Below are 16898 nucleotides of genomic sequence, written 5' to 3' on the forward strand. Positions count from 1 at the left end.
AGTGAGCCAGGACTGTTGGAAGATAATGGAGAGCGGCTTGGCAAGCTCTTCTGCCAGCTCCCTCATTACCCTAGGATGGATCCCATCTGGTCCCATAGACTTGTGAGGATCCAGGTGGCTCAGTAAGTCACTAACTATTTCCTCCTGGAATACAGGGGGGCTATTTGGTTTCCTCTCTCTGTCTACCAGCTCCAGAGGCCCGTTGCCTTGAGGGCCACCTTTCTTACTGGTAAAAACTGAGGCAAAGTAGGTGTTAAGTACCTCAGCCTTCTCCTCATCTCTATTAACTATGTTTCCCTCCGAGTCCATCAAAGAATGGAGGTTTTCTTTGCCCCTCCTTTTTGTTATTAATGTATTTATAGAAGGACTTTTTGTTATCCCTAACAGAAGTGGCCAATTTAACTTCAAATTGCGCTTTTGTATCCCTGATTTTCTTTCTGCATGATCTAGCTGTCTTCCTGAATTCTTCGTAAGTAGCCAGCCCTCTCTTCCATAGTCGATAAACTCTCTTTTTATCCCTGATTTCCTTCAGAATCTCCCTGTTTAACCAGGCTGGTTGTCTTCCCGCCGGCTTGCCTTTCGGCACACCGGTATGGCCTGTTCCTGTGCACTCAAAACTTCCTGTTTGAAGCACATCCATCCCTCCTGGACTCCCTTGTTTTCAAGGGTTGTTTCCCAGGGTATGCTCTGGACTAGACTTCTGAATAGGTCAAAATCTGCCCTCCGAAAGTCCAGCGTAGAGGTTTTATTGTTGTTTCTCCTTGAATCTCTGAGTATTGAAAATTCTATTATTTCATGATCACTATTTCCTAGGCGGCCTTCAACCACTATATCTCCCACCAGCTCCTCTCTGTTTGTAAACAGCAGGTCTAGCGGGGCCTTACCCCTGGTAGGTTCATTTACCAGTTGATGAAGGAAATTGTCCTCTATACACTCCAGGAAATTCCTAGACTGCCTCTTCTCTGCAGTATTGAGCTCCCAGCAGATATCCGGCAGGTTAAAGTCACCTACAAGGACAAGGGCTGACAATTTTGAGACATCCGCCAGCTGCTTGTAGAATAATTCATCCCCTTCATCATCCTGGTAGGGCGGTCTGTAACAGACACCCATGATGATGTCAGTCTTGTTGGTCTTCCCCTGATTTTTGATCCACAGGCACTCAACCTTATTGTTGCTGACCTCAAGTTCAACAGGGTCCAGAGAGTCTCTAACATATAAAGCCACCCCTCCACCTCTCCTCCCCTGCCTGTTCTTCCTGAAGAGCTTGTAGCCTTCCATAGCAGCACTCCAGACATGAGTCATCCCACCATGTTTCTGTGATGGCGACTACATCATAGCCTTCCTGCTGCACAATTGCCTCCAGCTCCTCTTGTTTGTTGCCCATACTGCGTGCATTAGTGTACATGCACTTCAGGTGGGCTGTTGATTTAATTCTTAACTCAGGCTTTCCATCCTTAGGCTGATCACTGGAGAGCCGGTTTCAGCCCTTCCCCCTTCAAACCTAGTTTAAAGCCCTCCTAATCAGCCTCGCTAACTTATGGGCTACAGTCCTCTTATTCTTCCTAGAAAGATGAATCCCATCTGATTTTAAGAAACTAGGTACCATGGAGTTTGCCCCATGGTCAAAGAAACCAAAATTTTGATGGTGGCACCAATTCTTTAGCCATCTGTTGAGGAGTTGGGCTTTTTACTCCTCTCTTTATTTAACTCCTCATCCATCCCAGATAGTACAGGAACTGAGGCAAATATCACCTGTGCTCCTGTCCCCTGAACTGACTGACCCAGTGCTTTAAAGTCTTTTTAATTATCTTGGCACTTCTTTGATTAATGTCCTCACTGCCAGCCTGGACTACCACCAGAGGATAATAGTCTGAGGGCTGAATTAACTCAGGAAGTCTCCTACTAATATCCCTCACCCTGGCCCCAGGAAGGCAGCATACTTCTCTCTGGGATGGGTCTGGGCGACATATAGGGCCCTCAGTTCCCCTCAAAGGGAGTCACTGACTACAACTACCCTTCTTTTTTTTTTATACCTGTGGTTGTAATCCTTCTTTTGGACAGGGCCGAACTAGGAGGCTCTCTAGAGGGATCATCTTGGCTGTCCTCTACCTGACTGTCTGGGTCCAGAGTCTCGTATCTATTCTTCAAGGGCACCCTGAGGGGTGATGGGGGTCTAGAAAGAATTCTTCTACCTCTCCCATTAGGGACCTGTTTCCATTCCCCCCCATCATTTTGGTCTGCTCCATCTGTCTTATGGCAGGAGAGGCAGGGCTTCGCCGTCTCCTGTTGGACTTCCTTAGGGTTTAAAAGGGTTTGACTCCACCAGTCAATTTCCTTTTCACTCTCCCTAATGCACCTTAATCTCTCTACCTCTTCCTTAAGTTCTGCTACCAGGCACAGCAAATCACTCACCTGCTCGCATCGTACACAGCTACCTCCTACACCATCCTCCGGTACCAACGCCAGGCTCAGACACTCAGCACACCCAGAGACCTGGGTGGCTGCATCCTTCTTCGAGGGGAGTGTCTGAGCAAACACACTCCTAGTATTAACAGCAGTAACAGTTTTTGTTTTTCTGGAAACCATTGTTAGCTTTAAAAAGCACACTCACCTACAAGAAAAGGGAGCTGGTTGTGCCCTGCAGGCTTGAAATGCCTTGAAATTGTTGTGCCACACCCTGTTAGTCTACTCCTGTGGGGGTGTGCGCCTGGAGGTTCTTATATAGCCTCCCCCAGCACTTGCTAACGAGCCTGACCCACCCCTCACTCACCTTAATTGGTTCTGAGGAAGAGTCAAGCCTGGGCAGCAAAATGCTGTAAATGATGTAAAATTGAGGATTACCTCACCTGCAATAAGGCGCTTTTTTTGGTGATTTTTTTGCCCTTTTTTCTTTCTTTTGTTTGTTATTAGTTATTTAAGCTAATTTAAAAATATTATACCTAATTGTAATTTTTCTGACTATAAAGCTTTTACAGTAACAAAGATGGATTATGCGTAGCTTGAATTTCATTTGTAGTACATAAAGCTCAGTTGTTTATCAATATTTCTTGAAGAATAATCTTTGGTATTTTCCTTCTTTTTAATTGTGTATTCAAAAGGTGCTGCCTATACCCTGTCATTAAGTTAAATTAATGAGTGATCTGATTTTAATCAACATTCCTGTTAATCACAGAAGTTATTAGATCTCACTAACCTAAAAAACATACTTCCTATGTTGCCATTGGGTGGTGCAGACCATGTTCTCTGATGCTTTCTGTGGTCACATCTCTGAATAAGGAGGCTTTAGAAGGCAGGATGCAAAAATATGTAATCTATTGATATACTATCCTACAGAATTTTTTTTCTATTATAAGACTATTATGTTTTTGCAGAGATTGAAGATTATTGACTCTAAAAGATACCACACTGCATCTAAGACTGTCAGTGAAACACAATATTGAAATCTATTTCCTCTGATTACTCATTTGTTAAATTATGTTGACTTTATTACGCTTGTGAATTGTAGACAAATACCATCTTTCTAACAGTAAATATCTAGTCTCTGGTCTCACAAATCCAGCATGTGTTTGCACATCTATAGCACGAATGTGCTGTTAGTCATTGGAAAGGAGAGCTGGCAAGCTTTAGAAGAAAGATCTGTGATATAGAGGGTGAACTGCTGATCTGCAGCAATATCAAAAAGAAAAAAGCTGGTCAGCAAACTCCCTATGGGAACAGCTGAGCAGAATCTTCCTTTTTAAATATTCATTGGATTCCTCCCCCCCCAAGTTATAAGCCTTTTTTTTTCACATTAAGGGTTTCTCATTAGTGTGCTGCCCTCCAGCAAAGCATGCGAAAAATCAGCTGCACCCTCTACTTAGCCTACTCTCCAGGGCAGAGGGATCAGTAAAATCAGTGTCCTATCCATCAAACATTGTATGGTAAAATACACATGATGGCTACAGAATTTCAGCATGTAACCAGGAAATTTTAACACATAATAATAATAATAAATAATAATAATAATAATAATGGCCAGTCTTCGCGAGCGAAGATCCGGGGAAGGTCTTTCCACCTTCCAGCCTGCGCATTGGATTTTTTAGGTGAGACACAGTGTGCGCGGAACTGAGCCCACCCTTTAATCCTAAGGTTCATCTGCCGGGGCCAAGCGAGCTTGGACGGTGGCAGTGAGGTCCTCAGGACGTAGGTGGGTTGCCTTTAAGGGCTAACGAGCCCCACCTGCCCGGGAGTGGCCCTGACCGGGAATCGAACCTGGGTCTTGGTGAATTTTGCCAGTACAGGCAGGAACTCTGGATACTGGGAGCTCTGCTTATTCCAAAGCCACATACAGAAAATGCAGGCACTGTAAGGGCTAGTTGGCAAAGCACAGGTATGTAACACAGTTAAAAGACAACCATAACTCAAAGTGTGATAGTAAATCAGATACAAGACACACAGCACAATCCCTCACAGTATAAACGTACAGTATGCAACACTTCTGCAAAATGATGATCTGCAAACTTTAGTAACATTGGACTATTTCCTCATGGACCTGATGCAGATCAGGAAAGTATGGTCAATCTTACATTCATAGGAGGAGTGGAGGAAGGGAAGGAGTGGAATTAATCTCTGCTTCTGAGATATTTCACATTAGCAGCCACTGGACAAGGTGGATCAACAACTTCAATATTGCACATTCCCTGCTCCTTGCCTCCCAGATTTGCCTCAAAATTATCTCAAATCTTCTGCCTCAATGTACATTGAGTCCTCAGGGACCAAGAACAAAGTAAAGTCTATTGCCATCCAGCTCCCATAATAAACACTTACTGCTGACTCCTTTCCTTTTCTGGTGGCAGTTGTTGAGATATGAAAAGTGCCAGAGGTAATTGGAAGTATGATGTACTGCTGAGCCTCACAGTGATCTAAGAGTAACTGAGAACATCAGCATCACAGTCTTATTGTCTGTCTCCTGGTCTCTATAAATCCTAGTTTTTACTACCTTTGTTTTCATCATGCCAATCAAACACTTGATTGCCCAAGGAATAAATTACCAGATAAATCACAAATTTGAAGCATAGCTCTCTCTTTGACAGTGCGTTATTTCTTGTGACATCGTATCCATATTTTACAATACTACTAGGCAAGCTATTGAAGGAATAATCCAGATTTCTATGTTATGTCATAACATAGACAAAAGGATAACATCACCTCTAGCCTTGTACAACGCAACAGTGTCATATACAGATGGATAGAACACTGTATTGCAGCATGGAGAGCTAATTAATGTGGGGAAAATGGGGAGAAGGGAGAGGACAGTCTGCCTCAAAACTCAGCCTGGTATGATGAGAAAGCACTGAACTGGCAGCAAAGGTTACAAATGTTAGTATCGTAACAGGCCTAGTGGAAGACATTATGGACTTGGTAGGATGTATGTGTGTGGCACACTGTAAATGCAGTACAGGGAAGTTGAAGTCAAAACATAATTTCAGGGAAATTTAATATCTAGATCTAAATGGAGTGCAATAACTGCAATAACTTCAGAATCTTTTAATTCCCTCTGGGGGAACTAATTTTATCTGCTGTGTAAAAGGTGTCTCTAACAGTACTTAAAACATTCTTCTTGAGTAGTTATTAAACCTTCCACAGGCTGACACCAGGGTTATTTTAAAACTCATTAGGATAAATATGAGAAACAGTCCTGAAAGTTAGGTATATAGGCTTTAAAACAAGTCCATGGGATCAGATGCTAGTGTACAAGTGAGTGTTTAGTGTACTTTCTGTACCTGCTACAGCTGACTTGCAAGAAGACTGCAAAATCTACTACAAGTTAGAATAATACATGAAAGAGAAAATAAAGATTATTTTGCATCTGGGAATCAGAACACATATGTCTGATACCATTAAGTGTGACTGATCTCTTGTACTTCTTGAAATACATGGCTTTGTATATCAAATGGATCCATCAACAAACTACTATGCCTTTTACCTGGTATACTCAGTTTTTTAAATGTACCATCTATGGAATAGTCTTCAGCTACTAGCCTGAGCATTTGCCTGGCTGTGGGAAGTTTGAGTTTCAATCCCCTCAGCTGAGATGGAGTTAAGTCAAGCCCTTTCTGTGGGCCACTGCTTTAAAATGTGTGACTTTATGCAACATGTAGGTCCACTCTTGCAATTTAGAAAGCACTTGAGGCTTTCTGCAAGCGCTTGAGGCATGCTAAGATCGTATCTAAAAAATTGAGTTCATTGGGGTACTTTGGTGCAGGAATACTTTACTTTTGAATTTTAAAATGGAGGTGGATATTTAGGCATTTATTTCCATCAATACAAAATCCCTCTGGGCATGCAAAGAAACAGAACTTAAAGCTACCAAAGAAGAAGCAACCTGATATGTTCAAACACATGTTTTCATGACCCAGGATAGTACTCTGAGCATCAGGTTTGTACATATAAACCAGTGGATGTGAGATGTCCATGACATTTTAGATATGTAGGCAACTAGGTATGGGTTTCTCGGATTGTTCCATTAAATCTAGTTGTCCCTGGATTGCACTGTCAGTACCTAAAGGGTACTTTGGATTTTACCCTTAGCAATTGACCTACACCTATAACTGAAACATAAATAGTGCACTGATTTTCAATCTAGTTTTTATGTCACCTAATTTATAAGGGAGGTATTTTAGTTGTTTGTTGGTTTGTTGGTTTTTTTTTAAGAGAAAAATTATGTGTTTCTAGGCTTCACAGTACTTTGCTTTCATCTTATGATGAAGCTGAGTGCCACATTCTCAGATAGCAATTATAGAGTATTTGAATTATAGAGGATTTGAAATAGTCAGAAGCAAGTCCAATAGTAAAGGTTAGGTACCACATTCATCTCTGATTTATGCTTATGTGTTCTTACTCACTGTGACTCCGAAGGCATGTGGTTAAAGGCATATAGGAAGGTTTATTAGAAAATCTTGTTTTTGTAGATCAAATCCAAAAGAGAATCTTGAAGTAAAATATACGAGAAACTTGTGTGTGAAAAAGTGCGGAAAAGTAGGCCGCCATTTTCAGTCTTTTCCTGGAACCATGATGATGATAATACCAAATATAAAAAAAAAGATAGAGTATAAACCTGACACTCTGACAGTCCCAAGAGTTTAAAGCTACTTGACAAACAAGGCTGTTGAATGCTTGGAGATTTTTGGTGAAGCTGAACTCAGGCCAACTGCAATACAGGTATGTTTTTACCGTTAAACATTGGAATTTTGCTGGGACCAGCGTAATGGCTTTTGCCCAAAAGCACCACAAGCACAGTACAGCTGCATGTTGGTTTTGCGTGACGGAGCAGAGATGTCATGTGGAAAAAAAAAATGCTCTAAAACTGATTTTCTACTGAAATGATCCATGTACCACCATATCACCACTATAAAAATACCTCAAGACTTCTCATTTACTGAACTGACAATTTCAAAAACTCTTGTATTTTCCCCATCAAAAAAGCCTTGACGTACAGCCTGTTTAGTATAAAATCCCCCAGAATTGACCTCGAAGGGCTCGATTCTCAGCCAGTGTATACATAGGCATAGTTCCCACAGCCTTCAGTCAAAGTCATGCTGATTTGTGGTAGGTAGCAATAGTTTCGTGCGTCTCAGTTCTGAAAGGATTTGAACATTTCTTGCTATGTGTCAGCAAGCATTTATGGCCTCACAGGTAGTGCTCCTGCAGGATGAGGCCCTTCAGGAGATGCTCTTGAGAAAGTGGTCCTGTTTGCTTCTTCTTCAGAAATCAGATTCTAGAAAAAGCTTGCTTTTTTCATCTTCTGATTTCCATTTCTTCAGTCTTTGTTCCATACCATGACACACTTCGACCATCGCTGAATAATCCCCTGAGCTGCTTCTGTTTCATCTTTAAGTGAAATAGGGTGTTTGGCTGCATTTCAGAAAATGTGTCATTTGATTCAACATCTTAATGCATTACCTCATACTTGCCCCATTCTCACCATATCTTGGGGCTTGTCACTTAGAAGTGACTTATTCATATTAAGGCATGAAGTGAATTTAAAACACAGCAGGTATTCTCAGTCACTCCACATGTATCCAAGTAGTCAAGGACAACTATGAGAAAAGGTGACACTTATTTATTCCATGCCTGGAAAAAAGCTTGACGGCATTTAAGATTCTACCTCTTCCTTCTTTCAAGTTACATGGGAAAGAGACCTGAACGCTGTTGTAATCGTTACGTGAAGAGGTCTGAAAATGGACATGACACTGTCTGTGCCCTCTGAGAGTCCTCCTGATCCACCATTCCTCTCTCTCTCACTCTAAAAGGAGAATATGGATGATTTCAGCTAACAAATTCCCTGTCAAGGCACAGGCAATGCCCTTGAACTCTTCTGCCTGCTTCCTCATCACACTATGGCTTTTGACCTCTTACACTAAAGGCCATGCTCATTGCATTGCTGGCATGAGGGTCTGCATCTACTGGAATTGGTGTTTCATGGGTCTGGCCAGATGAACCTCTGATACGTGCTTGTTGGTGGCTTTGCTCAGTCCACTATTTCTAAATGTTGTGAGTGAATCATGTTAAAGAAGCAATTCAGTTTGATTTTCTCTTCGAGGCTTTTAGTGGGTATAAAATCAGACAGTGTGAGGTTTATGTGGATTTACACTTTACTCTATACTAAGTAATCTGATCTGAAAAAGTGTTAAAAGCAGTATTACATTGTCTAGACCTGTTTCAAAGGATTCTCAAATTCAGATTCTGATGGCAGAAGCACTTGAGAATATTTAGCATAAACCTCATATTCAAATTTCTTGAATTCATAGTTTTTGCTTCTTGACTTCTATTTTTGCTTCTTGTTCAGCTAAAGCAGCTCAGTATTTTCCCACATTACTTTTCAACTATGGAAGAGATATATTCTTAACTAGCTCTGATTCTGCTCCTTAATTTTATTGTCTCTAATGCAAACTTAAGGTAAGTAACATGTAAAATACACTGAACATACCTAGTGTTACCCTATATTTAAAGACAATGTGAAGAAGCAGTAGGTTTGTTTTAGAACAGGTAGCAATGAAGTATGCAATGATTTCCCAAGACAGATAACTTCCAGTCTCTTAAAATGTTTCTATTATTCACTCCTCCACTTAAACTGGAAGAATCCTTTTGTGCTTCTACATAAAATATCCAGGTTGGAACTTTGGAGAAATCACCATCCTAGTTTTTGTTCACTGTACATAAAATTTTTTAATGGAGCACACTTTGTGATAGCTGCAATTAAGTTGTTATATAACATAACACATCTAAGGGCTTGCATTAAAATAAGACTTCTTCACCATAATACATTCATTTTACTTAATGACAACTTTTGCACTCTGATCTAACTATGGAATCCTAAACATCCTCTATTTGATTTGGTTGGCAAGGTTGTGGTAGCAGTGGGGGCTACAGGAGTGGCTTCTCTGAGAAGTGGCTAGAAGCTTCCCCTGTGTCCAACAGACCCAATGCCAGTTGTCTCCAAAATGGACCCACTTCTGGCCAAGGCTGAGCCCATCAACAATGGTGTTAAGCAGGGGGGAAAAAAGTAGGGGAAAAAAAAGCAACCCTGTGCAACAGAAACTGCAGAAACTCCAGGAGAGAGAAGTAAGTATGTGAGAACAACAACCCTGAAGACACCAAGTGAAAAAAAGAGAGAGGAAGTGCTCTAGGTGCTAGAGCAGAGATTCCCCTGCAGCCCATGGTGTGGCAGCTGTGCCCCTGCAGCCCATGGAGGTCCATGGGGGATCAGAGATCCACCTGCAGCTCATGGAGGACCCCACACTGCAGAAGGTGGGTGTCCAAAGGAGGGTGTTACCCTGTGGGAAGCCCATGTTGGAGCAGGTTCCTGGCAGGACCTGTGGTCCTGTGGAGAGAGAAGCCCGCACTGGAGCAGGTTTGCTGACAGGACTTGTGACCCCCAGGAGGGACCCACACTGGAGCAGCCTGTTACTGAAGGACTGCAGCCCATGGAAGGGACCCAGCCAGTTTGTGAAGAACTGCAGTGGGAAGGACTCACATCGGAGAAGCTGATGGAGAGGTTCTCCCATAGAAGGGACCCCATGCTGGAGCAGGGGAAGAACGCGTATAATTTGATTGGTAATAAATTAAACTCATTTTTCCCAAGTTGAGTCTGTTTTGGCTTTGATGGTAACTGGTGAGTGATCTCTCCCTGTCCTTATCTTGAACCACAAACCTTTCCTTATAATCTGTCTTCCCAGTCCAGCTGAGTAGGGGAGTGATAGAGCAGTTTGGTGGGCACTTAGCTTTCAGCCAGGGTCAACCCACCACACACGTTTTGGAATCACATCTAATTATGGAATCCTAAAAGAAATGCTTGTGTTTTTTCCAAGTACAATAAAAAGTGAGAAAAACATTTCAGCTAACCTGAAAATATTTCCTTAAAGGACCAAATTCTGTAGGTAATGCCAAAAAATAGTCAAATAGGAAAAAATGTGTCACACAAAAGACAGAGGCAGCAGTTAGCTATTAGTTCACTCAAACCAATGGATACTACATCAGTGACCCCATGGGACCTTTTATCTTAAAAGGGAAAATCCTTTTAGTCCTTACCTGTACACTGGTAAGAGTTGTGTATTGATAAGCTTTGACTACCAGGTAATTGGCTTCTATATCTATTATGCCCAGGATCATGTACTTCCACCATCTCCTTTTCAAAATTGCCAGCAAATTCTCTTCTCCTGTGGTAATAAACAAGAAGAATTATGTAAGAGTTAGGTTTACGTGCCCAAAATACGTATCTGTTGAGAGAAGTTATCTAGATCGCTCACATTTACACTAAGCAGCTGAAAAGCACCACTTATAAAGAGATACTGCAAGGAGGTGAAAGCTAACAGAGATATTAGAAGAGCCAGCCTGGCAAAGTAATACGTCAGACAGACACTTCACTTAAGATGTAAACACCACCAAGAAAAACAAATGCAGCTTGAGCAGACTGGATATATGTTCTCGCTTTTAGTTTTTTATATATAGACACATATATGTATATACAAAATGTTAAATAATAGAGCAGTTTATAACATACATTTATACTTTCCATACACACTGGTAAATGTTGTATGTTGCACACATGATGCAACAGGATTTTGCCAGAGTGGAAGACTGCCAGTATTTGTAATTAAGATGGAATAATAAAGCAGGAGAGTAACAGCATCACATTTGGGCCTATTACAGATCCTCTTTGAAGAATGGCTGTTCCGATCCTAGAGGTTCAAAGTATCAGACTTGCTTAGGGAAAGGCTGCACTGAGATAGCTTTTCTGTGACAGGTTGCTCTGCTCCCAGGATCGATTTCTGAGGTAGGCAGGTTTGCAGCCTTCTATGGGAACCCTGTCAATCAACAGTACTTAATCTTCACCACGTAAAGACTGACAGTGCAATACAGCCTGCAGATCAAACCCACACCTTTCAAAAGGTCAAAGCATTCCTCATGCTAGGCTAGGGATTATTATTGTTCTCCATTCAAAAGAAAACAGCTTATTAGTGAGGGTGGGCAAACCTGTAACTTATTTGCATTACAGTAAGCTCCAGACGTGATGAGACACCACTGTGAAAGGGGACGGACTGTGACTGAACACAGTATGACTGGAGGTCTTTCAGAGTCTGTAGCTTAAAAAGGGATCTAAGTGGGGTTGACTTGTACTGCCAAAGTACTACAAACAGTATTTGAACTGTCTTAAAAGTTTTAAAGAAAACCCTACCACATTTGGAGATTTGTTCATGTTGCCGTAGCCTTTCTACATGCCTGGTGGAAATGAGGGGTGTTAAATACAGGAGAAATGGAACATTATTGTCAGTTCCCACCAAAACTTGCTCAGGCTTCCCAAGTCTCCTTCATTTTCCTTCATAACAAGTGTGTTCACGCTCTTGTTCAAATAGGCCTGGTAATATATGGGCTACCATGGCAGAAACAGCAGGCTCTCTACAGCACAGGTATCTCAGATCTTATAGATTCAAACACAGAAAAACAGATAATTACTTCAGAAGTTAATTCAGAAATCCTTGCTCAGTTGGATGACTTGAATGGGTCCTGAACAAAGCATCTGAATGCCCTGAACAAAGCATCTGAATCATTTCATATTTTTTCATTAACAGATGCTCACACATACACACTTCCAGGGGGATATTATTAGACAGCAACCTAATTATTTGATGCAGTGATAATGACATCAACTGCAAAACTGTAAACACTAAAAAGTCTTCCTTCCCTTTCCTCCTCTTCCTTCCTTGCACCCCTCCCTTCTCTTCTTCTCTTTCTCTCTCTTTTACTCTCTTTCTCTCAGTAAACAGAAGAAAAATAGCAAAAACAAGGTGGTGAGTATGGTAATATTTATGACACTGAATATAGAGTAAGTACATTCAATCATACCACATTTCCCTGTTACACCAACTAACAGGAGAACTCACGAGAAAGAAAATCCCATCTTTCAGATGTGAATTATGACTACGTCTATGTTCTTTTATGATAACCTAAGCATGCCGAAAGAGGAATACTTTGAATCTTATTTTTTTAAATTTATTTAGGGAGGTATTTTCAGAAAAAGTATTTGAGATTAGATGTCCTAATTCCTACGAAAGTCAGTGTAAACCACATAGATAGATCCTTTACAGGTATTTAAACTATATCTCAAATTTTTATGCTGCCCAGACAGTGCTTTTAAAACATCAGCTGGAAAACATCAAAGGTGTGGTTAATATTTCAGAGTGATTTTGCATTTTAATTGTAAAGAGAAAATTAAAAAAACAAAGACATCAAGGTGCAGTCTTTCTTTGAACAGTAAAAATCCCACCTGAATCTGTTTTTGTTACAGCAAGACCTTGATGGTACCTACAAAAGCAGAAAGAAGCAGCAGGCTCAAGAACTGCACTGGCAATAGGTTATCCTAGCAAGGACTATGGATACAACTTAAGGACTCTTGATGCCTTTGGTTTGCCAGTGCTTTCTTCCATTTCCAACCACGGATCACTTTACTGCTCAGATATGGCCATTTAAGTTAGCTTTAAAAATGAATATAATAATAATAATAATAATAAAATAATGGCCAGTCTTCGCGAGCGAAGATCCGGGGAAGGTCTTTCCACCTTCCAGCCTGCGCATTGGATTTTTTAGGTGAGACACAGTGTGCGCAGAACTGAGCCCACCCTTTAATCCTAAGGTTCATCTGCTGGGGCCAAGCGAGCTTGGACGGTGGCAGCGAGGTCCTTAGGACGTAGGTGGGTTGCCTTTAAGGGTTAACGAGCTCCATCAGCCCGGGAGTGGCCCTGACCGGGAATCGAACCCAGGTCTCCGCGGTGATAGCGCGGCGCCTTTACCACTAGACCACCAGGGGTTCCAAAAAAAAAAAAAAAAAAAAGAATATATAGCTGTGACTTCAGGCTAATGGGTATAGTTAGTGTTTCCAGGAATGTAAGTTAAATCTTCTACAATTTCAACTGACATACACAGTTCTCTCTTTTGCTTTCTCGGTCCTTTCTTTGTCAATGACAAAAATTTAGTAACTTATCTTTGATATGGAGCTCTGAGATATTCTGAACTGCAAAAGATCAGTTTCAGCTGAGAAGGCTGGGCAGAGTAAAAAGCAACACCAAAATGAATTTATGCAGGCACTGTATAGCTCTGAAGAACAGTTTAGCTTCACAACAAGTGTCTTTGTTTTGCCCAGTAGAAAGCAGAATATGTATAGACATTCAGCATGACAGAAATAAACTAGAAAATTTATTCCTGGAAAAAATATCTTGTGCAGGACATCCATCTTTTTCAGTGGAACACATTTCATCTTTGCTTTCCACTCCCTTGCTGCATCTCCTGCCTGTCTGAGTGTAAGAAAGGTCTAGTTTCTGACCAGGGTCCCTCCATCCACATTATTATTACTGTTTATCATTAACATATCAGTTGTGCAGATCTACAAGCTTTAGCAAAACTGATGATCTCCAGTTGAGGGTATATCTGAGCTGATCACAAGTGGTGTTCACCAGGGCTCAGTACTGGGGTCAGTTCTGTTTAGTACGTTTATCAGTAATCCGGACAAGGGGATCAAGTGCACCCTCAGTCAGTTTACAGACAAGACCAAGTCGAAAGAAGGCTGTAGTTGTAGTGAGATGGGGGTTGGTCTCTTCTCCCAGATTACAAGAGATAGGACAAGAGGAAATGGCCTCAAGTTGTGCCAGGAGAGGCTTAGATTGGTCATTTGGAAAAATTTCTTCATGGAAAGGGTTGTCAAACATTGGAACAGGCTGCCCAGGGAAGTGGTAGAGTCCCATCCCTGGAGGGATTTAAACAGTGTGCAGATTTGGCACTTAGAGATATGGTCTAGTGGTGGACTTGGCAGTGCTGGGTCAATGGTTGGACTCAATGATTTTAAAGGTCTTTTCCAACCTTAACAATTCTCTGATGCTACAAAACCAATACATTTTTAACATTGTTAATCTGGGGACTGGTATTTGTTAACTGCTCTCTATTTGTTTGGCACTGCCACCACAACTCATAGAAGGGAATGAATCACTTTTAAAGTGGGAGACCTTCTGGGGAGATAGGCACAAGGAAGATTATCCTCTGCAGTGATTGTTAATCCAGTGCTATGGACAAAGCAAGGAAGAGGCGGGTGGAGTTCTGGTTTTGACATGTGAAATAAAGCCACCATATTCAAATGTCCCGTTTTTGCAAAAGTGACCCTGTAGAAGGCAACAGGATAAGACAACCTGGAGACGGCGTGGAGCTGCCAGCAGCACAGGACCTCTGAAAGCAATCACAGATGGCAGACATTCTTAGTGAATCAGATAACAAAGTGAAATGGGAGTTAAGGAGATAAGTGGGAACCCTTGACTTAACTCAGGAAGACTAAAAAGAGAAGCAGAGGGAATCAAGAGCTTCATTCGAGGGCCTACATCCTGAACAGAAATAAACATTACCTTTGCATAAAAAACAACAAGGGGAACAAACCCATCACACTTAACTAAAAACAAAAAAAGACAATCTGGAGTTTTTTTGTTTCCCTTTATGACTACTCAAAGCAAACTAAATCATGACTTTTGAGGTGTAAGCATTGTAGGCCAGAAGGACTAAATGTAGATGCTTATATCTGAACTAGCTGGTAAGACATTTTAAAGCTTTTTTTTTAACCTGAATTGTTTAGAATGATATACTATGTTTTAAAATAAACATCTTTCCCACTGAATGTCAAAGCAAGTGAGATTATGTTAGATCACGTGTTTTTGTTATTATCACAATAGGTCTGTGACTAAGGCTTCCAGCCAGTCATATAAACAAATATTAAACCATCAGGTGTGCCAGTTGGCTTAAGGGCAACATTTCCAGTGAGGCAAAGCACATACTGATGTCAGTGAACATGCACTTATGCGAGTGCACAGAGTAATGCTATCTGTCATCTTTTGATGGAGATCCCCTTCCAGAAAACAAACCCCCAACTTCTGTCAGCGCTTGAGCTTTTGAAAATGTGAGTCTTCATATTCGGTCTAATCCAAATGTAATGTAGATTTAAAAGCAAATTGCCTGTTGAGAATGTTTCAAGATTCAGAAGTCTAACATACGGTTCATACAGAGAAATCCTCTCTTTGCTTCATACAGAGAAATCCTCTCTTTGCTCTTTCTAGAATGATAGGTTTAAGTTTTACATTTTTTACTAATTTTGCAGTGAGACACACACTTAACAGTTATATACAGAGGAGTTCTCAGTTTTAGAAAAAAAAGCTACAGCTTTGCATTTGCTGGCTCAAATTAAAAATCAACAAATAATCTGCTTTGTAGAAGAGATGGTTTTACATCATGTAATAGGGATTTATCCCTGGGGGGGTTACAAAATTAAAAATAAATTAGAGAGAAAATTAAAAGAGGCTTTAGCTGTGCAGTGTCTACCAAAAATATATATATACATGTACAAAAACCTTTTCACATTCACCCACACAGTGGCAGAGGTACAATAAAAAACCCCAACAGCCATTAAGACAGCAAATTCCCAATTATTTGTGTATGGGCTTGATACACAGGTAGAATAACAGCACTACTAGACCAGAAAATAAGCATGTTGCTTCTCTTTCATCCGCTGCAGTCTCTCTCTTTTAATTCAGATGACAACTTGCTATTTAGATCAAGATCATCAAAGGAGCTGTGTTCTCCTTACACTTTACACAGTTTAGCAGAGATCTAAATAAGTGCAGGAGTCTTGCAAGGGGGAAGCCAGCCTGGGAAGGAAGGGCTGCCAGGCATGCTGGTCCTTCCCTGCCTCTCACAGGAGTGCCAGAGTCAAGTGCTATGTGGTAAAGAAGCAAAAGTCTCACAGAGGATGAAGATTATAGCAGGATTTATTTATTACCTCTTTTATTTGAAAAATAATTAAAAATCAATATGACAGGACAAAATTGTTTATATTTCATTTTCACCCATTACAGTGAGTCTAGCAAATACACCAGTACCTTCATCAATACCAACATTGCTTCTCTATAGACTTTGTAGTCATCTCGTCCTGGTTCAGGGCCAGGGAAAGGAGGGAGTCAAATGGGGTAATGTCATATAGGGGGAACACAGATCTCTGTATTACAAAGCCAAAAGTATCACATGGCTGAACAATAAATCTTTGCTTGGCCAAGCTGCTGTTTCAGGAGACTGAAAGCCTGTTGTAGAAGGCTTTCAGTTCTCCACAAAAGCTCAAAAGAACTGTCCCTCTTCTGTGTGACTTTAAAGTCTCTGCCCCAAAATGGTTTCTTATTTCCTCACATCCACCTGTATTACTGACGACTACTTTATGGTAATACTGTTGCTTAAAGGCAAAACACCACCACTGCTTAATTATTTACACAATAGAGAAAATGTTCTCTTACAGGAATGCTCCCCCAGCATTGTACCTCGAGGCTGCAGGGCTTCCTGCT

At 41.1% G+C, this 16898-nt stretch overlaps 1 protein-coding gene across 1 annotated transcript in view; it reads right to left on the reverse strand.

The window, feature by feature from the left end:
- SLC35F1 (solute carrier family 35 member F1) overlaps positions 1–16898 on the reverse strand; it is a 237265-nt gene that overhangs the window by 41712 nt on the left and 178655 nt on the right. The window contains exon 3 of the mRNA XM_050315910.1: positions 10570–10697. Coding sequence (XP_050171867.1) covers positions 10570–10697 — 128 coding nt within the window. The remainder of the gene's footprint in view (positions 1–10569; positions 10698–16898) is intronic.

This window comes from Myiozetetes cayanensis, unplaced genomic scaffold, assembly GCF_022539395.1.
Source record: "Myiozetetes cayanensis isolate MyiCay16 unplaced genomic scaffold, myiCay2020 scf2-11, whole genome shotgun sequence".
NCBI classification, from domain to species: domain Eukaryota; kingdom Metazoa; phylum Chordata; class Aves; order Passeriformes; family Tyrannidae; genus Myiozetetes; species Myiozetetes cayanensis.